The 25,963-nt window shown below is 42.9% G+C and overlaps 1 protein-coding gene across 2 annotated transcripts; it reads right to left on the reverse strand.

Annotated features, from left to right (window-relative positions):
• Positions 1 to 16,188: 16,188 nt before the first annotated feature.
• LOC144701944 (carbon catabolite repressor protein 4 homolog 1-like) lies at positions 16,189 to 24,050 on the reverse strand. Of its 2 annotated transcripts, none has more exons than XM_078573771.1 (12): positions 23,922 to 24,050; positions 23,510 to 23,797; positions 21,966 to 22,617; positions 21,817 to 21,903; positions 21,660 to 21,740; positions 21,364 to 21,450; positions 21,208 to 21,285; positions 21,067 to 21,120; positions 19,389 to 19,486; positions 19,189 to 19,303; positions 18,975 to 19,110; positions 16,189 to 16,644 (listed from the first exon to the last, which is right to left on the reverse strand). In XM_078573771.1, the coding sequence occupies exons 2-12, from the start codon at positions 23,662 to 23,664 to the stop codon at positions 16,499 to 16,501; spliced, it is 1,689 nt and encodes a 562-aa protein (XP_078429897.1). In that variant the 5' UTR covers positions 23,665 to 23,797; positions 23,922 to 24,050; the 3' UTR covers positions 16,189 to 16,498. The 2 variants fall into 2 exon arrangements, with proteins under 2 accessions (XP_078429897.1, XP_078429896.1); XM_078573770.1 differs by having other exon boundaries at positions 16,190 to 16,644; positions 23,888 to 23,935.
• Between the last annotated feature and the right edge of the window lie 1,913 nt (positions 24,051 to 25,963).

Raw genomic sequence — 25,963 nt, forward strand, 5'->3', positions numbered from 1 at the left:
AGAAACAGAAAGATATGTTTATAAGATGCTTCTGCAAATCAAGGTCTCCTATAGAGATATATATATGTAATGATCGATAGACTTTGATAGATGTTTCTGCATCGATATAACCTTCGAAGGTTGTGAACGGCTTTCGTTCTGGACAGGTTCAGGACGGGTGGGAAGAGGGGAGCTTCTGGTTCAGCTAATTTGCATTTCTTTTTTGTTTTATTTATTTAACGAAACGGGCATAAATGCATGCCTAAGCTCTGGAGACCATAATAATGTCCATTAACTCGTCGGATTCGTTATTTGTTGCGAACTTTGTAATATAGCAAAGCTATAAGATTGCAAGCATGAATGCGTTTTTATTTGGTCTCAACTTTTAAGGAATTCAGCTCTAAAAGATTCAAAATTTCTAAGAAAACATTCAAAAAGTTCACCGGGTAATATTTCGATCTTTTAATTAGCTGTCACAGACTTCAGTTGTAGAATAAAGATGGATAGATGCGAAAATAATGGTACAATGATACTTCATCAATTCCAACAGTTGGTTAAAAAACTAGTGGACCATACCATTGGGGGTCGTTCTCACACTTTGAAGTAATGAATTTTGACATATTATGATAAGTAAACTTCACTCTATTGATGCATGAATTTAAATAAATGCTTAGGTGATGTTCGTGGCTTACTGGGTTCAACATGATTACATTAAGCCGACAATCTTCTTCGCCTCATTTTGTTTCGTTTTCACTATTTCCTTATCCTATTCCTTCATACAAAGTTGTGCAAAAACAATTTAAGAATCAATAAAATATAAACTATATTCCAAAAATATAATTTTCTCAGTTTCATTATTAATTTCACAGTTCTACTAAACTATTTGAAAATCTGTACCTTAATATTTTTGCATGAATCAAAAAAATTCTAGATATTTACTGATAATACACATTAGCTACCTAAAATATGATTATTCACATGATAATACTGGAAAATATTTTAGAGTCAGGTGACTGACATTGTGAAATATATTTTGGATCTTCTCTTTGTGGATTGACATTGACTCACCGATACTAGAAATAATCTTCTCTTTATGCATTCCATAATTACTGGACTTTTGTTTCATAGAAGAGGTTTGTGGTCCTTCTCATCTAGCTGATCCATAATTATTGTGAGGTTCTCGAGGCCCGAATTATTGGCCAACATTATGATGCAGTTAATGAATTTTGGTTATCAGACCCCATGCTATACATAATTTACTGTAATATGACAGGTGAATGAGATTTTCAGATATGTTAACTACATTATTTTCTTCCTGGGTTTATTCTTAATTATAGTCACATAAGTCTCTAAGCCCAAACCCCACATTTAGAGGTCTACACTTATCCCTATGTTAGCTTATCTATTGAGTGTGCAAGGATACTCCTAAATAACAAACAAAATATGGTTTAGACAAGATTGTGCATTCCCTACTTCTGATTGGGTTCAATTCATACTTACGGAGGAGCCTCACTAATTAGTAATTACCTAAAGTTTTTGTGCCACACGTTCCCTTTCTCCAGTAAAATACGAGTGTATCACTAAATCCAGGCTTTAAGTGAGTCTCCATTAGGTCATGTTCTTGTACCATCTGGTGAACTCACAAATTCAATTGGTCTATATGAATCAGAATAAAATGAAATCGTATATTCCATGTGATGTGACCATGTTTCTTTACATAGAGAGAAAGAGATAGAGAGACGGGAAAGAGAGAGTGAAAGAAGAGAGAGATGGATGAATTACGGGCCAAACTGGTAGGGCTAGGCCCTATTTAACACTCCCCCGCAAGATGGAGCATATAAATCAAATATGCTCAGCTTGGTGCTGATCCCTTGAAAAGAGATGCCTGAAAAGCTCTTGGTGAAGACATCTGCAAGCTGCTGGGACGATGCAAAAAATGGAGTCGATATGATCCATGCCATTACTTTGTCACAAATATAATGGTAATCTCCCTCAATATGCTTGGTTCGCTCATGGAACGCTTCATTTTTAGCGACGAAGATAGCAGCTTGGTTGTCATAGTACATCGGCATAGGTGTCGGAGTCCCTGCACTGAGTTCCTATAACAGAGAACGAATCCATACCATCTCTCGCGTTGTGGAGGCCATGGCACAGTACTCGAATTCTGCACTGCAGTAGGCGACCACCTTTTGTTTCCTAGATTGCCATGTAACCAGATTACCATCGATGTAAGTGCAATAGCCAATTGTGGGCTTGTGATCCCCTAGATTAGCTGCATATGGTGCATCTGAATAGACTTCGATGCGAAGGTGATGATGTCTTCGATAAACAAGTGATGTCGGACGTCATCAAGGACTTCATCCGATGGATAATTTACTAGAGTGAATGTAACTGCATAATGCAAATGTCCTAGGTGAAATGTACGTGCAGGGCCGACGAGTGGGGATTCGCCAAATTTTGAGCTCTGGAGTGGGCGACAAAGGACGATGACGGTGGCCTTCTGACCCTCGTCGGAGCGACGACGGTAACTACGGCGCCGAACTGAATTCTATAGGGCTTGCACATAATGGACGGGATCGGCCCTTTCCGAGGAAGACGCTCATTTCATAGTATTCTCAAGGTAATTCTCTCACCTAATCTAACCCGAGCGCGGTAGAGTGCAGCCGAAAATATACTGAAAGACGTAATATAACTGATGAGCACAGGGAATGGTGTATCTCGTTATTGATGGCATTCATCGTCGACGTCTTCGTCGGTGCATTGGTCAGTACGGGCAAAGTGGTGGGAGGGTGCTGCATATAGTCAAGATGAAAATGGAGTCCAAAGAATGAGACAGCACAACAGTACGGGCGAGTGATCATGGCTCGCCTGGTGTATCCAGGACAGTTGGTCGACACGGTAGAGAGAAGTCGGTGTGTAGAACACAAATCAATTGGTGCGAGGTGCAGCACAGATGCAACGCAGAAACAGTATGGTCCGCAATGGTGTTGGCCCGTCACGTGGAGGCAACAACGATGCAGTTATGTGCTTCACAACCACCAGAGAAGAATGGTCAAATGCAACCATTCTAGGCCCAGCAGTTGACTGGCTTCGGTTTGCAGCACGGCAGTCCAACGGGCGCCGTGACAGCGCCAAACTGAACCTTGCACCCTTGCATGCTGAACATGGCCGGCGGAATTACAAGCAGGAGCAGTGCTGGATGACGCTATAGAAGCAACCTAGCGTCGTCAGCACACTTTGTCAAACTCGAGTTGATCAAGCTTGGGCTGCCGGTCATTGTCAATGCCAGGCGAGTTCTGGCGGCACGGGTCGGGTGGGTGACCGCAAGTGGGTCTGGCACACCAAGGGATGGTCGACAGCCAAACGTAGATTGATTCAATGCGTGCACAATCGAGTGGAGTTGTTGTCGGGTTGACCAATTTGTGGTGGATGAGGGGTCGGCCGACGATCGATCGTGGAATACACCTGGTCGCTTAACGGGGTGTCCAATAATGTGGCCCAACCGACTGAGGTACCAATCCACTTAAAATTCCTCCGGGTGGCAGTGGTGACCCTCCTCCTAGCCTTCCTTGAAGCCTTCCTTCTTCACCACTATTCTCTCTTCTTCCTCCTCCCTCCTCTCTTGAGATCTAGTAACTGATTCAAAATAACTTCCACCAATTCTAGATTTGAGTTTGAACGTGGGGCTCACCATGGCCTTATATAGGACCATGATGGGCCCCTCACAAGAAGACCATTAGGGAGGCCCATTAAGTGACCCCCCTATTTACAACAAAGGTAAAAAATCAGAGATATGAAATGGTGCGAAACGACACAGACAAATACGAAAACGTAAGGTTACGAATGTGTCACGACGAGAAGGGTGTACTCGTCGTGACAAACACAAATAGGAATAAAGACGAATGAGATCAAAAAAATAAAATGCAAACACGCACGCGGACGCGCTCTATCAGGGTATTTAAACCTGGGCGTCTTCACGGATGCCTTGGCATGCCGGTCGGGCTGGACACAAACTGGCAATGATGCTGACGGTGGTGAAGTCAGCTCTAATGACGTGTTGTCGATGTCGCTTGGGCATGCTCCATCAAGAAATCCCGGTCTAGGTGCACTCTTGATGTAAGCAAGTACCCGCAAAGCTCATGCCCAAGGAACTTGACATGGTTCCAACATAAACTGGCTAAGAACACTACCGTATATGCAATGACAAGACACGTCATTGTCAAAAAGATGAGCTTTCCAACTGGCCCTTGATACTGATCAACCTGATGTAGGAGTGGTGAAGACATGTCCCAGAATGGGGGACGGGCCTCCATCGGAGAGGATGCAGGCTTCCAGCCCAGAAGTCCCATCCCCTGAAGTATATCTAGAGCATACTTGCGCTGGAAAAGTGAAAGTTTATTGCCTTGATAAGCGAAATCAATGCCAAGGAAATATCAAGGAGTTCCCAAGTCACGTAGATTAAGATGCTGCTGGAGATAGGCCTTGGTGTTTTGAATGTCAAGGACTCTGCTTGAGACCATAGATGGCTTCTCGGAGGAGCATGTTTTGAATGTCGAGGACCATGGATGACTCCCGCGGAGGAGCATATCTCGGAGGTTGCTCCATGAAAACCTTTTTCTTCAAATGACAAAAAAGGAAAGCAATAGAGACATCCAGCTGATGCATAATCCATGCCTGATTGACTGCCAGAGAGAGGATCATATGAACGGAGTTCAACCACACCACTAGAGAGAAAGTCTAAGTGTAGTCAATCCCATAGACTTGGGTAAAGCCACGAGCGACCAACCGAGCTTTGTCTCTTGCAATAAATCCATTAGGATTATGTTTTACCATGAACACTCATTTGTATGTGACAATATTAGCATCACGAGGGCAAGGGACTAAGGTCTAGGTGCCCCGAGAGACGAGTGCATGAACTTCAAGATCCATGGCAGCTTTCCACGCAAGTACCTGTGCGACTTGATCATACGTCCTGGGTAATGACCATAGCCCACGGCCAAGCAAAGGTGCGAAAGGAAGGGGAAAGACGATCATATGCAAAAAAATTAAAGATGGGGTGACGAGTGCATGTACGTATACCTTTGCGTAGGGCAATGGGGAGGTGAAGGTCATCGAGAAGAGGAAATGGTTCTGAGTCTGTAGAGGGGGGTGCTAGGGCTGAGGAGGCCGTGGTCCAGTGACCATCGGAGGCTAGAGGATCTGCATCTGGAGCCAGTGAAGAGGGCTGAGCCGAGGATGGACAAGAGGAGGCCGATGAAGTGTAACCTAGACAGCTGAGAAGGGGAGGGGTATTCGTAATATTAAGCAGAGGAGAGAAGCCCATGGAGGTGTTACAGGAATTTAGGAGGATCCATTTTTGGATAAAATAAGGGAGACTCCTCATGAAATGTCACATCAGCTGAAATGACAGAAGTCCGAGTGTGTAGAAAGATAACTATATACCCCTTTTGCATCGGACAGTAGCCGATGAAAATCCCCTTTTTGCACGAGGGACGAGTTTAGAAAGAGAGCGTGAGTGATCTTGGACAAAGGCAACACATCCAAACACTCGCAGAGGTAGAGGGAAAAGAGTAGTTCTGGGATGAAGACGATGAAGTGGTACGTCCCCATCGAGTGTTGAAGAGGGAAGACAATTTTGAAGATATGTGGCAGTGAGAATGGCATCTGACCATAGATACACATCTCAATGAAAAGGATGCGTACTATGTCAAGGAGGGAATGATGTTTTTGTTTAGCTATACTGTTCTGTTGTGAGGTATGAGGACATGACGTTTGATGAATGGTACTACAATCAGCAAAGAAGCTTTGAATTGAGGACTGAACTAACTCCAAGACGTTATCGCTGTGAAAGACTTTTGGGGTAGTGAGGTATTGTCTTTGTACGTCATTGAAAAACAAGAATTATTGTAACAGAGACTTTGGTTCGGTCGAAGAGAAGATAGGTCGAGTCGGCTCAAGTATGGACAATAATAAAGACAATATAGTATCGGTGGCCATTCATAGAGGGAGTACGGGAAGGACCTCAGACATCACACTAGACGAGATCGAATGAAGAGGAGGTAGGTGATCTTTCACGATGTGGATAGGAAGAACAATGATATTTTCCTTGTTGGCATGACTCACACACAAATTTAGTAAGACAAGGAAATATTTTCTGTAACTTTTCAAAGGATGGATGTCCCAAACATTGATGCCACAAAAGGGAAGATAACTTTGAGTAAGGGGCAAACAGGAATGCCTGATTGCTTGAGCGGAAGTCATTAGTGACGAGCTCATACATTCCCTGTCTGTTCTCACAGCCCAAGCCAATCCTCTGCCCGGTATGCAGATCCTGGAAAGTATAATATGTAGGATAAAATGTGACGGAACATAGGAGAGCATGGATGATGGTGCTAACTGAGAGGAGATTTGTCAGAAACTGAGAAAATGAATAATGTGGGTGAGAGGTAGATGGGATGAGGCCGTGGTGTCACCATGACCTTTGATCAGACAAGTCCAACCATCGACGATGGTGATAGAATAAGGTAGAGAAGTAGGAGTATAGTAGGAGAGAATAGATGGTGTATCGGTCATGTGTTTGGAGGCCCCTAAGTCAATAATCTATGAAGAAAATGAAAATGCAACGAAGGCATATGATGCAGCCCTGAAGCCTATTTTTTGAGGGCCATTTGCAACTTGTGGCCCAAGAAGGAAATTCTTCTAGAACTGAAAGGATGTGCAGAAATATACCTAGAGCCCCTCAAAATCCTCTGACAGGATTTTCTCTGACAAGATCTTTTGACATGATTTTTTCTGACATGATTTTCTCTGACAAGATATTCTGATAGGATTTTCTCTAACAGGATTTTCTTTGACAAGATCTTCTTACAGAATCCTCTACCATATTCTTCTTCTACCAGCATCTATGCTCCAACTTGTCAGAGCTGCATATCTTCTGTTTTGTCCCATCAGGATCTTCTTGAGCCACACAAATATCTCCTGACAGCTTCTACATGCCCCATAATCTACATATCATCTGCTATGTCCCATCATAATCATCTTGAGCCACACAGATATCTCTTGACAACTTCTACAGGCCCTAGAATCTACATGATATCTCTGCTCAGGCCTGTCTATGTGAGGAGCGGGCGATGCAGTTGCGGCCAAATGGTGACTCAAGTTGTGAGACATCAGGAAGTGTTTGAACCTAGACGCCCACGACCCATAGTTGTCGCCATTGAAGATATATGCCGGTCGATGCAGCTGCGCCGTGATGGATTGTCTGTGGGTAGTTTGTGCAAGTGGAGTCTTCTATCTCAATGAGAGCGCCAACTCAGTGAAAGCAGGAGAATTAGCCCAAGAAGATGGGCCAAGAAAGACTTGCTGCCGGAGTAAGATTTGCCTCCTTGATTAAGATTTGCCGAGCAGGCAGTTCCACGAGCAATACTCTCGGGAGATTTACCGTCGCTGGAGAATTTGTCTTCTTGAGCAAGATTCGCCGAGCAGGTGTTCCACGCGCAAGACCACCAATCGCCAAGCAAGATTCTCCGAGCAAGTCTCCTTGAGCAAGATGTTCTGCCGGAGGATGTCCCGCAGGAGAGAAATTGCCCAAGAAGATAGGGCAAGAAATACTCGCCACCAGAGAAGAAGATGGTGGTGGGCGAGGAGTGGCAGCCAGAGAGGATTCTGCCGGAGGAGATGATGGCGAGGAGGACTCTGCCAGAGGGTGGTGGCAAGGAGGATTCGCCGGAGAAGAAAACGACGGAGAGGAAGAGCCATGGTTCTTGTGCTCTGATACCATGTGAATTAGAGAAGAAAAAATGAAATCGTATATTCCATGTGATGTGACTACATTCCTTTATATAGAGAGAAAGAGAGAGAGAGAGACGGGAAAGAGAGAGAGTGAAAGAAGAGAGAGATGGATGAATTATGGGCCAAACTGGTAGGGCTAGACCTTGTTTAATAGTCAAATATTTCCAACTTCAGCCAATATGTATTGAATTCACTTTACAACGATTTAACTTTCAGATAAATAAATTAGAAAATTCTTATGATTGGTTTGTTAAAATAGAGTTATGAATATAGAACTACATATAAATGAATTACCTGAGTACATTATTCAACTTGAGAGCAGTTTTTGTCTTGAAATATGAGAGTTACTTCAGGCCCTTTTATGCAGAGACTAAAAATAATAACAGAATAAGAATGCTCAAATTATATTTAAATTCATACATACCTGATAATTTATTTTCCTAAATGCCAATTGAGAAAACATGATTTTCTTAAAATGGGTTATTATGTGATATCCAACACATCATATCTTTCAAGCATGGTAGGTCTTATTACAATATTTCAGAAATAATATCCTTATTCCCATGTGTTCCTGTTACTTTAACACTGATAGGAACCTTGACATTGGTTCGAATCAAGGCAAGGTAAATATTCCCAGGATTGGAGAGTAGAATGGGAATGATCTGAGAGGTCAAATTGAGATAGGGATCGACCAGGAACAAGTTGCTTGAAAGCACAATGGTGGGTTGACAATAGTGGGGGGAGGGGGATCATCAAAGACTGGAAGAGAGCCTATTGGAAGTAGGGAACGCACCTCCGGGTCGTGACACCCCAGACTTGACGGGACGGATGACGAGCCGTCACGAACGATGACATGACGAAATGTTCATCACATCACCATCACGTCACGTGTCTGAAGAGTTTCAAAAAAATCCGTCACGTACCCGTCACGTGTCCATGCTTCCTCCTTCCGTCACGTCACCATCACGGTGACGGCGTCACCATCACCGGTGACGGAAATTACTAAATTATGGGAAAATAATAATAATAATAATAATAATAATAATGTTTTCTTATAATATGTTATTATTTCACTTACTATTTAACTTATATGCTCCTCTAAGGGCCAGGGAATGACCGTGGATGAACGACCGTGGGAAGATCTTTGCGTCGAAGCCCCCTGCCCCTTAGGTTGAACGACCATGGATGAACTCGTAGTTCACACTTCACAGATCTTCTCAAGAGCGGCCCTTAGGTTGAACGTCCACTACAGATCAGAGGAGCTGACAGTCTTCTATGCTAGCAAGGTTAGTGTCTACGAAGGCGTGACACCTGAGAAGGTTGGCCGAGCATTCTCATCTCGCTTCGAGTATCAATATAATGAAATTGCTTTTTCCAATTCTTTTAGTCATCGGGTTATTTCAAATGGGCTTGATCTTCATCTTAGATCCCCATTTGATTTCTGTTGATTTTTGGGGGAAAGGGAATGAATGTAAATTTCATTCTCCAATTATTCTATTTACCTTTTTGCATTTCAATTTGATATTCTTACTGCTTTGGAAGGAAATTAAATGGGCGTTAGCTTTTCTTAGATCCCTCTTTTTTCTGCTATTTATGGGGGGAAATAATTAATAAATATTCCATATTCCATACTAATAAATATTTCCTCCCTCTTATAAAAAGACCAAATGAAATTGCATTTTTTTCCCAAGTAAGACAAATGGTTAGAGGGCTATTTATATCCACCCATTAAACCATTAAATCCAAAATTATTTTTTTCTACGAAAAAAATAAATTGTCAAACAAAACTTATATTTTTGTCCGTCACGTGATATTAAACTATATGGGTAATGGAATGGAAGGGGCAAGTGTGGAGAAGGTAGCTGGGCCTGAAGACGAGGCGACGTCATCTCTGATCCCTGATAAGGTACTCTCTTCAGCTCTTTATTTGCTTTTGATCTTGTTCTTCTTTATGTTATGAATGGCTTGCTAAATTTTCTGAAAAAATGACTCTTCTCTTGAGGTCTGCTCACTAGGATTTGAACCCCAATGAAGTTCTGGCCAGTTTTCAGAGCAAAAAAAATGAACTAGATCTTGTAGGATTTTTTTATTTTTGGGTCATTTGATAAATGTTTATTCTTGAGAATGTTCAACTTTCTTCTTTTCTTTTTGAGGGAATTCTTCTTTATTTTATGAATGTCTCGTTAAGTTTTCTGAGAAAATGTCTTGTCTATTCTGGGTCTGCTTATTCTTACTCAAAATCTTGGGCTGTGACACGATTACCGACCCATCTCTATGGTTTTTCCACCATTTGTATTCGGATATTTATCTTTTTCTCCGTTCTTGCCAAATTGGCCAACCCAACCACATCTTTCCTGCCCCTTTACAGGGCACGAGGAAAGTTGTCTTCTTTTGATCATGGAATATGGAATCTTTATTTCTGTAGGAAAAATGAATAAAGTATAGAAATGACGGTGACTTGAATAAAACTTAATGATCCAAAATTAATTATAGGATTTTTAGGAATTTTTTGGGAAAGTATGTACAGCGGTTGTTCTGGGTAGACGAAGATGGCCTGCATTTTAAAGAGAAGGTAGTAGAGTCCTTATTCTATAGAGTTTTTTTCTTGGTAGAGGAAGAAGGCTTGCACCTTAAACAGAAGGTGGTAGAGTCCATACTCTGTAGAGGTTGTTCTGGGCAGAAGGTGGTAGAGTCCATACTCATATCATCTCATCTCATCATGCACTATGGCAATCCATTAGACTCTATGTATCCTCCCATTCCCATTCCTACCATGGGATTATTTTATTTTAGTTTTGAAAAACCTACCATGGGATTATTCATTATTCTACTCCACCCTCTCATCTCATCTCATCATTCACTATGGAAATCCATGAGACTGAGAGTTAAGCTGCTACTTGATTTAATAGTTAGTTTTGGTTTTTTTGTGGAAAATGCTTGCAAATGCCTTACAAATACTTGATAGTTTCATTAGATGTTTGTGAAATGTGAAAAGTGAAGAATTTAATTCATAGATGAAGCATCCATAGCTTTGAATGATATCATTATTAGAAATGAGGATGAAAAGTTAATGACTGTGAAATACATGGAGATTGGATGTTGAATCTTCTTTGAAAGGGCATCCTTAGATCTTCGAGTTAGATGGATCCCTCAATGATGTCACTTTGTCAAATGGATGTTTATGATTATATTCTCCATGGATTTTTATGTGAAGCATTTAGTCTTTCATTCAAAGATAAATTTATGAATGAATAAATGAGTTCTTTCACCTATTCCCAAGGATATAGTCCGGAATGGGCACTCCAAGTGGCGACGAGTGAGCTGACTTGGCCGTAGAGTCCTCAGATGAGGACGTTCAAGAAACGCCTGTACAGGTGATAGGGTCATCACGTCCCAAACGTAAAGGGAAGACTGAAATACTGCGGTACTTCACGGAGGTAGGGTCAGGCGTGTTGGCATGCCTACTATACCGCGACCAAAAAGTTGACCCATTGTGCAATAGGTTGAAGCGGCGAAAAGATGGGTATATAGACATCTTCTGGAGGCATTTGGAGTTCAGTCATAGCATAATAGACCACGAGATGAAGGGGACTAATCTCGATCAATGTACAATAACTGAGGTGTACGGGCAGGGTGGTGCCATCAAGAAGATGCTGGAGAAGGCTAAGAAGATTATGGCGTTGTTTGTCTGCCTCACGGACTCCCCATGGGCTATAGTAGACAACGTGGGGTTCAAGATTATGTGGAAGTACGCCGTAGAGATGACACTCGACCCGCTAGGTTCGAAGGCAATAAAGGATGCGATGTGTAAGCTATATGGGACCATGACGGGAAAGCTCGTAGATTTATTGGCAGATGTCCCTAGGGTCTCCCTGACGGTTGATGCGTGGGCCGCCGAGAATTCCTGTGGTCTTCTCAGCATCACGGTTCATTGGGTGAACAACCGGTGGGAACTAGGCGAACATGTACTTGCTATACGCGAGCTAGTCGGCAAACATAATGGCGAGAATATGAGCGCAGTAGTGATCCAAGCGTTGGAAGACTTTGGATTGAAGAGGAAGGTCGCCAGCTTCTAGTCTGGCTTCATTTTTTGTTCGTACTACCGTATTGAAAAACTAACATTTTTATCACACAGGTTGGATCAATCATTACGGACAATGCATCAAGCAACGGGCGGATGATAATGCTGCTCGCAAAGGAACTCAAGCCGATTAACGACCATTTCACTAAGGACCGACATGTCCCTTGTGCTGCCCATGTGTTGAACATCATTTGCCTAGGCTGCACTACAGTCATTACGTATATCAGTGACCGCACATCCTCCTAAGACTGCTGGCATTAGCGCATAAGACGCAACATATGAACCTGATTACGATGCTGATACAGACGACTTGGATGCCACACGAGAGGCTACGCCAAGTTATGCAGAAATGGTCAGCCATGATAGTGGCCTCGTCCTAGGAGATGCAATTTCCCGTGTTCGGCAATTAGTCACGAGCATCCGAGCATTGACACAACGATGACAACAATACGTGAAGACGTGCAACGATATGGGGAAGAATCACAACCAACTTCTGTTAGATTGCAAGACGCGGTGGAACAGTACGCATGACATGTTGCATGCCGCGTTGGAGAAGCCAGAAGTCATGGATTTTATGGCGTTACAAATCATGTCGATGACTGATAAGGACATCAGAATCTCACATGAAGAGTGAGAAATGTTGGCAGACTTCCACAATATTTTAGGGCCCTTTTATCGGATGACAAAATACGTTAGTGGCTCGAAGACAGTGAGAATCGTGGAAGTGATCTGCATCTTGAAGGCGCTGATGCGACATATCGACATGATCTTGCTGAAGTTTGATATGTCTACAATATTCGCATCGGGAAGAAGGATGACTCCCACACAATTGCGTCCATCCGTAAAGCTTGTGAGACCATGAAGTCGAAGATTTTCAAATATGAGAAGATGATTTCAAAAAACCGAGCAACGAAAACAGCTGCAATTCTTGACCCTTTCAACAAGGGAGCGTCACTTGATTCTAGTGGCATTCAGGATGCACTGGCATTTTTCCGTTAACTTATGCCCCAACATGGTGAGCAAGACCTAATTTGTAGCGACCCCGAGGATGAGGACTGGCTCGCAGAACTTATTGATGGCATAGCGCAAGCTAGAGAGAAGGAACGACGAGTATCAATTCTAGCTGAGGTTTTGGAGCCGTATCTACAATCGATAGAGAGGAAGGACAACGAGACAGCGTTGGGATGGTGGGCACGTATAGGTGCACAAACCTACCCACAACTTTCTACACTTGCGCAAGAATTTCTCTCAATATGTACAACCAGTGCCCCAGCAGAACGCTTATTCTCGGCGAGATGTGCAATTGTCACTTTCAAGCGGGCACGTCTTAGTGATGAAAGTATCGAGCTTTTGGTCACAATTAAGTGTTGGCTACGTGCCGAGAATGCTCAACTATGCGATGGAGATAGGGTGAATGACTTTCCTGATGACGAAGACTAGCGTAAGTCTTTACTCTTAATTTACTTCTATTGATCCAATCTTCTAATGTAATTTCAATGGACAATTTTTTTGCAGCAGCATCAATCTTGGTGGGGAAAATTGACACATAAGTTTCTTTTGGCCGATTGTGCTCAATCTTTTGCTGTCGTGTTCTTAACTTTGTCATGAAAAAAAAATTTACCCATTTATTTTTTTTGTGACATTGTTGATCCTTCTTTATTAGCTTAGCACTTTGTATGATTAATTCATTTCAACAAAACATATTTCTATGAAAAACAGTTACCCTAGGAAGACAGCCTTTTTCTTTTCATTTCCAATTTACGAAACCAGAAAAGGAAGTTCCACCCTCTCGCCCTATTTTGGCGAAGCATAGGAAATGGGCTCTTCTTGAGGTGGAATGTCATCTATTCAGCAGTCATTTTGTGATGACATCATATGTTATTTCTATGTCTCCTTCCTGTGTTTCTCTGAAACATTTCTAATGATTTTCCTCGTCACATTAGTCGATATATTGCAGAGCTTTTACGTTCTTTCTTTCATTTATCATTGACTAGTGCGCCAAGTTTCCGTCCTTACATGTTTGAGGATCCTTTGTACTCAAAATATTTTTCATGTACTTGTCAGTGGAGTGAATATTTTTATTTTTCTTTTATTTTTGTTGCCTTCTATCATTTTTCAATTTTTAATAGGGAAGCTTCTCTAACAAGTAACTGATTAAGGAATGTCTACAACAATGCTTCATTTCTTGGAGTCCTCTAATCGCTGCAAGTCATGTTAAGTAGTCAAGGAAGGCCTAGAAGGCCTCGCCTCTTATCAATGATATACGGAAAATGAATACCGCTACATTTCTGCAGAATCAAACATCTCTTTACGCTTAAATTGTAGAGAAAATTTTGAAAACTAACTGATTTTCTGTATTATTGTGAACAGTGGTGGCATGGGGAAAGTTTCTACGCATGCTGTTGTATTTGCTAAACTGATGTGTGGTGGTCAGGATCATGGAGGTTATGGTATAAGTTTTCATATCTAATTGTGTAAAACATGTACAAATTTACATCTATTTCTAGATCCATTTTTTCCGCTCTCTAATTTAACTCTTGATCGAATCATATCAAACATGTATAAATTTACATCTATTTCTAGATCCAAATTTTCCTCTATTTTTCTACGTTCTAATTCTATTTCTAGATCGAAGAAAACTTTGTAATTCGAGGAAAGACCTTTCTGGAATCGAGTCGCTTGAATTTAAGCACAGGAAGTTAATTTAGAATAATTATATAATCGTACTTTCTCAAGAATAAAGTACATGATTTTATAATCGTACATTCTCTAATGATATTGAACCAATGGATTTTTTCTTAATTTTTTAACAGCCTGGTAGTTTATTGGTTCAACATCAGGGTGTCTGAAATCATCATTGAAAACCGTTTTGATGACAATCGTATCAGGAAAAATTCGACCAATATGGTTCTTTGTTCCAATTTTTTTTACCTTGAGGTGTTCCTTTGAAATTTAAATAGAAAATTATGGATTTTGGGTATAAGCAGAATCTGTCACCACAAATATTGAAACTTTACATCACTTAAGATAGGATCAGGTCTCCGATTTGTTCAAAGGTACGATATCTGTTTAAAATGGATGCACCATAGACTTTTTGAATTTTCATTCAATTAATCTCTTTCATTATTTCAATTATGCCTTTGATTGCATATCATGTGGAGAAGCCGGTGCAAAACGCTACTCTTCAAGTAACAGGAGCAGTTGGTAGGAGCCTGGAGGAGAGAGGGCCTTGGTTACAATAAAAATGAGCTGATTAGGTATTTTTACAGTTTCAAATTCCTTTATCATTATGTTATCTTGAACAAACTTCAAAACAGATACCTTTTTTATAATCAGTTTCTAAATTTTGGCATTTTCTTTGTCGTTATGTTAATTTATTTTATCTTTTCTCTATCACTTGTGAATCACTAAATCATTCAATAAATTATTAAATCAATATATTAATATGACTTTTTGAAGACTGCGTCAACAGGTTAATTATTACATTCTTAAAAAAATTCTAATTTTTTCAAAATATTTTAGCTAAATATTTGAATTCCCAACCAAGCACTTAAATCTTAAGTTACTTATATTACTTCAACAATTTTGGTTTCCTAACATATTGAACCATAAGACAGTAAATACTAAAATTTTCCAACATGATATTAATTTATTAAATTCTTATACTTGGATTTTTCATTATTTAAATGTAACTAAAATTTTTAAATCTGTAAAAAAAATTTATTCAATTCTATTGTACTTTGCGTTAATAAATCCATAATTTCTCGGTCAATAAATTAATTAGTACAACAAATTTCTTACATCCCCTGGCAAGTGGCAACAAATTAGTTATTTAACTGTATATAAAAAATATATAAATGTCTTCACTTTTTTGTCAACAAATTAATTATTATGTTCTTTAATTTTTCAGTCAAGAACTTAATTAATAAATTATCTACATTCCAAATTTTAGGTCAATAATTTGATTATCATAATATATTAAACCATACATCTCATATTAAACAAATTAATTATTAACATCTATTTAATAAAAAATATAATTGTACTAAAATTCCGTCACGGACGTCATCTGTGATGGACCTTTCGTCACGTCATGCGTCCGGACTACCACGTCACCGTCATGTCGCCGTCATGGGCAACCCGTCACACATCACCATCACCGTCACGGCTCATCTGATTCGTTACCGTCACCATCACGTCATCCATCATGTGTCCGTCACTGTGACGCGTGATGTGATGGATGACGTTTGACGATCCCTAATTGGAAGAAGTGAGTGAAATCAGATTGGAGGGGACCTGGCAGAAGATCTGGTGAGACAATCATGGGGATAGGAGATTATTGGATGGTCAAGGAGATGGGACCGAGACAGGGAGAAATTGAGATAATGACCCAAGAGGCCAACCTTTTATTCCTAATGGGCCGAATTGCCAAACACCCACTTTGATTTCACAGTAACTTCGTTTGTTTCTTATTTCTACTCCCCATCCCCCAAAACTAGCTCAGGAATGAGAATTTTTATTAATTGGCCTCATCATGTGTTTACTAATGCAAGGCAAGAATGGCAGAACTCTACAGTCACGGCTCTGTGTGTGTGTGTGTGTGTGTGTCTATATGCCTATCGATATATATCTGAAAGTACAATTCCGTCACCATCTCCGGTGCGCTCTAAAGCTGAGTTGGGCGAGTAGCGCAACATGGTCAGAAGATCTCGATGGGGAGGGGAGAGCTGTGTCCTTGCTCAGTGCCACCTCTCCAACCAACTCCAAAACAGCCTCCACAGATAGCAAGTCCGCTGCCACCAGATCAAGGCTCAAGCCGTCAGAGAGAGAGATGAAGATAGATACAAATGAGACATTGACGAGCAAGAGACAGAGATAAAGATAGATACGAATGAGATATGTAATAGAGAGGGTGAGTCAGCGATATTGATAAGGGAGGCAGATGATCAATAGATAAGAGACGAGAACCACTGTGAGTTAGAGAGAGATAGAAAGAGAGAAGAGGATAAATAGAAGAAGAAAGATAGAGAGAGAAGGGAGTCAAAGATAAAAAAGGGAGGCAGAGAAATAGATATAGAGATATAGAAATGGGAGAAAAAAAATAGATATACATACATATAAAGAGATAGAGATAGAGATAGAGAGATAGATGTTGTGAAAGAGAGAAGCAGGAGAGAGAGGAGACAGGGGAAGAGAGAGAAGAGCAAGAGTGAGAGACAGAGAGATAGAGAGATTGAGATAGAAAAAGGGAGATATAGAGAGAGGGGGAGAGAGTCAGAGAGAGAGAGAGGAAGACAGAAAAGCGAGAAGGTGAGAGAGAGGAGAGAGAAAAGAGGGAGAGAGTGAAAGATAGAGAGAAGAGAGGGGAGAAAAAGAGAGAGAATAGAGGGGGAGAGAGAGGAAAGAGGAGAGAGGAGAGAAGGCTGAGAGAAAGAGAGACAGGAGAGAGAGAGGAAAGAGGGGAGAGAGAAAGAGAGAATAGGAAAGAGCAGAGAGCGGAGAGAGAAAGAGAGGGAGAGGAGAGAGGTGAGAGAGAAAGAGAGAAATAGGACAGAGAGAGGGGAGAGAGAAAGAGAGAAATAGGAGAAAGGAGAGAGGGGAGAAAGAAAGAGAGAGAGGAGAAAGGGAAGAGAGAAAGAGAAAAGTAGGACAGAGGAGAGAGGGGAGACAGAAAGAGAGCGAGAGGAGAGAAGGAAGGGAGAAAAAGAGAGAGGAGAGAGGGGGAGAGAGAAGAAGAGAGAGAAGAGAGAGGGGGAGAGAGAAAGAGAGAAAGAGGAGACACGAGAGAAAGAGAGAGAGACGAGAGATAAAAGAGGGGAGACAGAATGGAGAGAGGAGAGAGAAAGAAATAGGAGAGAGGAGAGAGGAGAAGGGGGGAGAGAGGAAAAAGGAGAGAGGAGAGAGAGGGAGAGAGTGGAGAGAGGAGGAGAAAGAAAGAGAAAGAGGAGAAAGGGGGAGAGAGAAGAGAGAGAGACGAGAGAGGAGAGCGGTGAGACGGGGAGAGGAGAGAGGGGAGAGAGGAAGAGAGAGATGAGAGAGGAAGAGAGAGAGGAGAGAGGAGAGGGAGGGAGAGGAGAGAGGGGAAGAGAGAAAGAGAGAGAGGAGAGAGGAGAAAGGGAGAGAGAAAGAGAGAGAAGAGAGAAGAGAGAGGAGAGAGGAGAGAGAAAAAGAGAGATAGGAGAGGGGAGAGGAGAGAGGGAGAGAGGGAGAGAGGACAGAGGAGAGAGGAGAGAGGGGGAGAGAGAGAGGAGAGGGGAGAGAGGGAGAGAGAGACAGAGGAAGAGAGAAAACGGAGAGGGGGTAGAGAAAAAGAGGGAGATATAACGAGATTGAGAAAGAGACAGGGGAGAGATGCAGAGATCGAGAGAGGAAGAGAGAAAGAGGAGAGCATGAGAGAGAAGGAGAAAGAGAGAGAGAGATAGAGATAGAGAACAAGAGAGAGAGGAAGAGAGAAAGAGGTGAGATTGGGTGAGAGGGAGAACGAGAGAGAGAGATAGAGGTGGAGAGAGAGAGAGAGCAAGAGAGAAAGAGGAGAGAGTGGGAGAGAGGGAGAAAGAGAGAGATAGAGACAGAGATAGAGAAAGGAACAGAGAAAGAGAGTGAGAGAGGAAGAGAAAAAAGGAAAGGAGAACGAGATAGAGATAGAGATAGAGAAAGAGAGAGAGAGACACAGAGAGAGAGATAGAGATAGTTAGAGAGAGATAGAGATAGAGAAAGAGAGAGAGGGAGAGAGACAGAGAGAGGGGAAGGGCGAAAGAGGATAAAAGGGAAGAGAGGGAGAAAGAGAGAGAGAGAGAGAGGGGAAGAGAGTAAGCGAGAGAGAGAGAGAGAGACAGAGAGGGGAAGAGAGAAAGAGGATAAAGGGGATGAGATGGAGAAAGAGAGAGAGATAGAGAAAGATAGAGAGAGACAGAGAGAGAGGGGAAGAGAGTAAGCGAGAGAGAGAGAGAAAGAGAGAGAGAGGGAGGGAGAGAGAGAGAGGGAGAGGGAGAGAGACAGAGACAGAGAGAGAGGAAGAGGGAGAAAGCGAGAGAGGGAGAGGGAGAGGGACAGAGACAGAGAGAGAGGAAGAGAAAAAGAGGAACGGGGGTTGAGATGGAGAAAAAGAGAGAGAGAGAGAGACCAGTGTAAAATATGTAGTCGTGGGTCCCTACTACGCCGTTGGTGCAGGTGGTGAGGAGAGGCTCGTGTGTTGCAGGGTCCAAGTGCCGGGTCTGCTCGTAGCATGTCGCATGCCTTAAGGCCGCATAGGCACTGACCTACAGCAGACCAGAGAGACATGGCTGATTCAGCAGAGATAGACAGATAGATACACAGATGGATAGAGTTCACGGTACCAGAGGAAGCTGGTGTGCAAGTTTGCTGGATGGCCTAAGGATCCCCAGAGGATCATCGGCGAGGTCTGGATGCCCCGCATTGACCATGCCAGTTGACAGAAGCATGTGCGGGGCGCTGCACCGAAATTGAAAATCAGTTTCCAATTGACCTTCTAGAGAGAGAGAGAGATGGAGCGACGGAGAGAGAGATGCCTACATACCTCCTAGGGAGAGATTTGAAGTCCCCACAGATCACCAGTGGAATGTCATGTGGAGTGCTCATGCAGATCCTCTCCAAGAGTTTTATAAGGTTATGGACCTGCAAAAGAAGAAGACACATCTTGGTTTCTTGCTTTCCCTTTCAGGAGAGAGAGAAAGCTATGCATGTAATTAGGGAAGGACTCAATCCGGTTATAGTCCGGTTTTGCCAAAAACCTAAACCTAGACCAGAAGTTTGGTCCGGCCTCGGTCTCGGTCTTGTCCAGTTCCAGTCGGTCATGTTGACTAGTCAATGTTAGGTTGACTTGGTCTACTCATTGCATCAAACTAGACACCATCTGAATGTCACCCACGATGCAGAAGTTGTGTTCGGTAATGAGAGAGTGAGAGTGACAGGACTATAATTTGAGAGTGAAAAAGTGTGAGAGAGGGAGAGGGGGAACAGGTAAGAGGAGAGTTCAAAAGTTTGAGAGGAAGAGAGTGAGAACAGGAGAGAGAGAGAGAGAGAGAGAATGAGGGTGAGAATGGGAGAGAGGAAGAGCGCGAGAGAGAATAAAGAAGGGAGAATGGGAGAGAGGAAGAGCGCGAGAGAGAATAAAGAAGGGAGAATGGGAGAGAGGAAGAGAGTGGGGGAGGAAGAGAGGGAACGCGTGAGAGAGGGAGAGAATGAGAGAAAGAGAGGAGTGAGAGAGAACGAGGGGGAGAGGGGAGAGTGAGAGCAGGGAGAGAGGGCGAGAGAGAGAGGGAGAGAACAAGAGGGAGAGAGGAGAATGAGAGCGGGAGAGAGAACGAGAGAGAAAAAGAGAGAACAAAAGGTAGATAATGAGAGACAGCGAGGAGAGTGAAAGCGGGAGAGAGGGTGAGAGAGGAGAGTGAGAGGGGGAGAGAGGATGAGAGAGAGAGAGGGAGGGAACGACAGGGAGATAGGAGAGGGAGTGGTTGAGAGAGAGAGAGAGAGAGGAAGAGGGCAAGAAAGAGGGAGAGAGAGAGAACGATATGGAGAGAGGGTAAGGAGGGAGAGAATGAGATGGAGAGAGGGAAATAGAGAGAGAACAAGATGGAGAGAGGGAGAGAATGAGATGGAGTGAGGGTGAGAGAGAGGGAGAGAACAAGATGGAGAGAGTAAGAGCGGGATAGAGGGTGGGAGAGAGGGAGAGAGGAAGAACAGAGTGAGAGAGGGAGAGAGAAAGAGAGGAAGAGAGGGAGAGCAGGATGGAGGGAGGGAGAGAGGGAATGCACTGAGCAGGATGGAGGGAGAGAGGGAGAGCAGGATAGAGGGTGAGAGAGAAGGAGAGGGAGAGAGGAAGAGCAGGGTAGAGGGAGAGAGAGAGAGGTAAAGAGTGAGAGAGAATGAGAGGGAGAGCAGGGTAGAGGGTGAGAACTAGAGGGGGAGAGTGAGTGAGAGAGAAAGGGTGATGGGGAGAGAGTGAGAGTGGGAGAGACTGATAGAGAGAGAGTGATGGGGAGAGACGGAGAGAGAGAGCGGGAGAGAGGGAGACGGGGAGAGAGGGAAACGGGGAGAGAGGCAGAGAAAGCGGGAGAAAGGGAGACAGGGAGACGGGAGAGATGGAGAGAGGCTGACTAGTTTCGGTCCGGTCTGACCGAATTTCGGTCAGACCTTATCCTTACATGTAGTTTATGTCTTTAGAGAGAGAGAGAGAGATAGGGTTGAGATGAGACCTGCCACAACTTGACGTCCTTGAGATCTTCATGGAGATGCATCTGAACGTTTGCCTTGTTATGACGGGGAGAAGGCATCAGAAAGAGAGAAGATGAAGATAAAAAGAGTCGGACGGCACAGAGAGAGGGATTTCATCTCACAACACATAGGAGCTGCTTCTGCCCAGAAACCTCAGGGGAAAACTTCGGCTCTAGAACAACTAGAAGCGCAATATTATCCTACAATAGTAACATAAATCTTCCAGAAAACAGATCCTGCTAAATATATGATTTCAAGTTAACAGGAAAACAACTGACCTTGAACAAACGATTCAAAAGGATCTTTGTATGGTCAGTGTGAGTCAAAGCATCAGACAAAGCTTGGGCCAACTTGTTGAACTCCACCTGAGCAACTTCTCCAGTTAAAATAAAACTTATATGACAAGAAAGTTCATATGATTTAGTTCCCGGAATCATAAATCATCTAAAAATCTACTTTAACTCTAAATTCATTGGGCATTTCCAGGTCTAGAAACACCAGGATACCTGGACTTTTTGTTAATGTTTTACAATTTTCGTGCAGAATATAATTTCATAATAAAATTTCCCCGAACCTCGTATTTCCTCACAAGAGAAAAAATGTTTCGACGAAAAAACACAGCACAACCGTCAACTGTGTCCGGACCATGCACAACCTGTCAAAAGAGTATATGAACACACATCAGTACCATACCCGATTAAAAAGAGCACAACTGATGAAGAAACGTGTACCTGAGATGTCCTTTTCTTTAAAAGCCCTTGATATCCGTGTTTCTCAAGCTTGGGTGCAAGGAAATCATCAAAATGATTGCACTGAACCTACCAAAACAAAAAATAACAACAATAAATAATAAAACAAGAAATACACAGCTGAGGATTACCTCTTGCAGGCACAGAATATCAGCATGGTAACCGACGATCTCACGCAACAAATTCTCCCGGCGGTAGGCCCATGAAAGGGCCCATTTGGGACAATAATCAAATATTTCACTAGAAGCACGCACATCTGAAAGTATGTTGTATGTGAGAACAGAAAAATTCTCATAGCTAGTAACAGAAGCAACTCCCCTACGCAGGGGGACCATGCAGCGAGGAGCAGGACTAGGGGCTTGAGTTACACATGATGTCGTTACAGAGACCGCGTCTCCTAAGTTGGTTTTCTTCTCTTCATCAACTACTACACATTCAAACCTTAGAACATGATCCAAGTCATCAGCATTGGGTGTATAGCTCCTGCATCTTCCCACTTCAAGCCAGGTCTCACCTCCTTCCTTTTCGATGATTGAGGCAGGCTGAAGAGGACCATAGGAGTTTAAATGTAAATGTAAAACGCCATTTTCTTTGATAGATTTGGCTGCGTTGTCATGCAAAGAGAGGTGATGATACCAAGAATCAACAAAGCATTTTGTGCTACAGTGGTAACTCATTGCAAGGGGTGCGTTTGTCTTGATGCAACCCGTGCACTGAACTGTTGCATTTTCCTTCGGATGGATGCTGCAGACTGCAATTTTATTGACCCTTAGTACTCTATACCTGCAAAAAATTAAGCAAAGATGAAGTTTTATATTTCATATGTAGAGGGTGGGGGGGTTTCTTTCAATAAATTCATATTCCCTCTGTATATAAGCACAAAAATGTCCTAATAACATCTACAGGAAAATGTAGACATCCTTTCGCGAAAGAAAGATCAAAGAGATTGATCATTCCAGGATTAGATTATGACTTCGATCCTTGGTCAATAAGTTCATATTAATTTCCTGTCCTCAGTAAATGGCGACGTAATTATCTGAAATCCGCCCCAGTTTCAAAATATTTACCAAGGACATAACGAATTTCTACCAAGGTTTCTCATGATCGATTATTTAATGATTTAATTGTTCCATCTCGTTATTAAGACTAAATAGAAGAAGATAACATAGTGGTACAAACAGAAAATAACAATCTTACTTAAAAATCAATTGAGGTTTATAAAAACCAGGCGTCTCACCGGCCAGTTTTCTTGCAGCAAGTGCATTTTGGAGTTTCTCGATAAAGATTGTGGCACATGGAAATAGTTTTACTATTTCCATTACTGATAAGCCATATAGAAAGCTGTAGGAAAATGAAAATAACACATAGCACGATTGTTCCAATCTAGATCAATATGTATCAAGAACAAGAATGGAGCGTATTCCTGTGATAGCACCATAAATGCCCAACCATATAAAAAGTTTTAGGAAATCGGAAATGAAACATAACGCGATTTTTAAAATCTGAGGAAATACTTTTCAAATAACACCAATTCACCAATTCACCAGCTTCTGCTTCTTTCAAGAAACACTTTAAACCCAATCAACAACAGTAACCAACGAGCGAAAATACATTAAAGAATCCAAGATGGAAAGGCCCAAGGACTCAGGAGCGATAATCCGGTCATTGTACTCACCATCTGTACCTCAGGAAATGCCCATCGATCGGAAGAGTCTCCGGAACATCGTCGGTCGTGCTGCCATCCGGTAGCCGCAACAGCAAATACGGCACAATCTCGAGGCCGACTATAGGGATATCCGAGGCAAGATGAACTCGAGACACGCTCAGCATTCTCTTTTCCTCTCAAGATACGCCAAAAACACCAGTGCCAAATGCCGAGTCTCTTCTTCCTCTTCTGAAACAAAATCTTTAAAAGAAAAACCGACGTATCCAGGCTGATCCCCCATCAATCACAACAACCGACCTGGATAGAATGAACAAGAAGAATCAATACTCCTCAAAATCAAAAATGTAGAAGAAGCTCGCACTATGAAACCAAAGACACGATTGAGACCCTAGGGTTCTTGCGGAGGGAGTTGAAGCCGAACCTTCTTCTTCCTCGTATGAGCTTGTAATTTTTCGAGGGCTTGATCTCTATTTATTGAGATTCTTCACCTACGTGAATACGTGATCACCCGGTCAACGATGAAGTCAGCGCTCTTTCTCTTTATTGTTCGATTGATTTTCATCATACACCAATGTTTCTCGCAGATTTATTATAATAGTCGAATCACGAATCTCATTATGCCACCTGGAATTTGACCATTGAAAGACTCTTTATTTATATGGTGACTTTATTGGGTCGGATTTTATTGACTTAATTATTCTTGTCTGTCCAACGTCTTGAATTAAGTCAACACTTGGCTGTCCTCTTACATTCATGTATATTTATATTTATTTAGAGGATGAATTTAGGAGGGCCCCCCCACCCTGCCCTTCCAATCTTTCTTCCTTGAAATATTCACTACAATTGAGCCTTATTTCTCCTTCTCAACAGTAGGAAATGTTGGCTAGTAAAGTGGAGTCTGCATTTTCAGATCCCCAGATTATTCTATTAAAGCACATCACTATAGAGCACCATCCTGTCCAAAAATCGGCGTCTCCCTAGCTTCTCATTTCTGTATGATGTCAGGGATGGAAAACAATAGAAGTTCTGAATCAGATTTATAAATTTGAGAAAAAAACATAAAAATGGAATTTTAGTACTTTCATCCCATATGTCATCTAATGCCAGCTGTTAGGCCCCTAACTAGGCGGCATTCCCTACCTAGAGGCCTGCGTGCTTATTGGGAGGGTGTGTTCACGTGAGACTCACGATCTGTAATGACTGAGTCCTATTTAGTGCTACGACGCACTAAGGGTGGTAAAGCCCGGCCTGATCTTTCAGGCCATCACCCCTGTAGTGGTGATACACTACGGATGGTGCGCATGCTCGTTTGCACTTAGGGAGGACGGACCATGTGAAGTCCGTGCATGCTGGGCACGTGGGCCAACAGGTGTGAGCGCGGGGGCACCAAGCGCCACGCGCCAGCACCAAATGCCACGCGCGGGCACCAGCGCTTTGCGCGAGCGCCAAGTGCCACGCACGGGCGTAGAACGCGCAGGCCGGGCCGCAGTGCCCGGGGCAGCACGTGGAGTTGCGCGTGAAGCCTGCAGCGGCCTCGCAGGCCTCGCGCGCATCGCGTGTGCGAGGCGTGGGGCTCCAGGAGATTAAGGCAATGGCGCACGGTGAGCGCCGAGGCAGCATGGGGACATGGCACCCCCGCGGGTAATGTCGGGCGCGCTGTGCCCAGCTTGAGGCGCCAAATGCGGCGGCGCCGCGTAGTCTGCGCGTGATAGGTGTCAGCGCGGGTGCTGGTGGTGTGTGTGATCGTCAAGGCAGGGGTGGCGTGTGTGATCGCCACACCCGTGAGCGCACAGCGCCCGACCCAGAGGTACTTGTGTAGCGGCAGGGCTAGCGGGCGCGAGTACGCGGAGCGCCGAGCCTCAAGGCGGAGAGGTGACACTACCCTGGCGCGATGCGCCTCATCTCGTTTCTTTGGTATCATCCCTGGTCTTCCTCAATGTAATGATCTTGACTACAATGTAACCTTTTATGATATCGATGCAATGACCCTACTACTTGATGAGGCTGCGTCCCCTCCCTTTCCTCTAACCCCTCTATGCTATCTTAAGCTATTGCAAAAGACTTCCGCTGCAAGAGATTAAGGCTGCTCAATGTTCTGCTCCAACCACTGAGGCTGGCATGTGCCAGATTTGAGCAATTGTCATAGCTCGGGATTTGACCATGTGACACCAGAAGACATGATGATTTTTTAGCTCCTTTCATGAAAAAATGTTTTATCCTTCGTCCAGTGGACAAATTTCCATCTTGTCCAATGTTTGAGGCCTTGGAAAGAGCAGTCTTTTTTGTTCCATGATCCATTTCTCGATGTTGCTATAGAGCACGTGAGCCATTGCTTGGTGTCATTGGCAGCCACTTGATAATATTTATACATATATGGGCTATCAAGCTTAAAATGATTGAATCTATTTTTAGAGTGAAATTCTGATTTTTTCGATTTAATTATGATTTTTATTATTTGCTGAC

Source organism: Wolffia australiana, chromosome 4, assembly GCF_029677425.1.
Source record: "Wolffia australiana isolate 7733 chromosome 4, ASM2967742v1".
NCBI lineage: Eukaryota > Viridiplantae > Streptophyta > Magnoliopsida > Alismatales > Araceae > Wolffia > Wolffia australiana.

Bases quoted from the DNA above. Each gene is read 5' to 3' on its own strand.
- LOC144701944 (XM_078573771.1), bottom strand. From the start codon at position 23,664: ATGCTGAGCGTGTCTCGAGTTCATCTTGCCTCGGATATCCCTATAGTC. The intron at 21,904-21,965 runs GTAATCCTCAGC...TTGTTTTGGTAG, and splicing joins ATATTCTGTGCCTGCAAGAG to GTTCAGTGCAATCATTTTGA. The intron at 21,451-21,659 runs GTTCGGGGAAAT...GAAGTTGCTCAG, and splicing joins CTCTTGTGAGGAAATACGAG to GTGGAGTTCAACAAGTTGGC.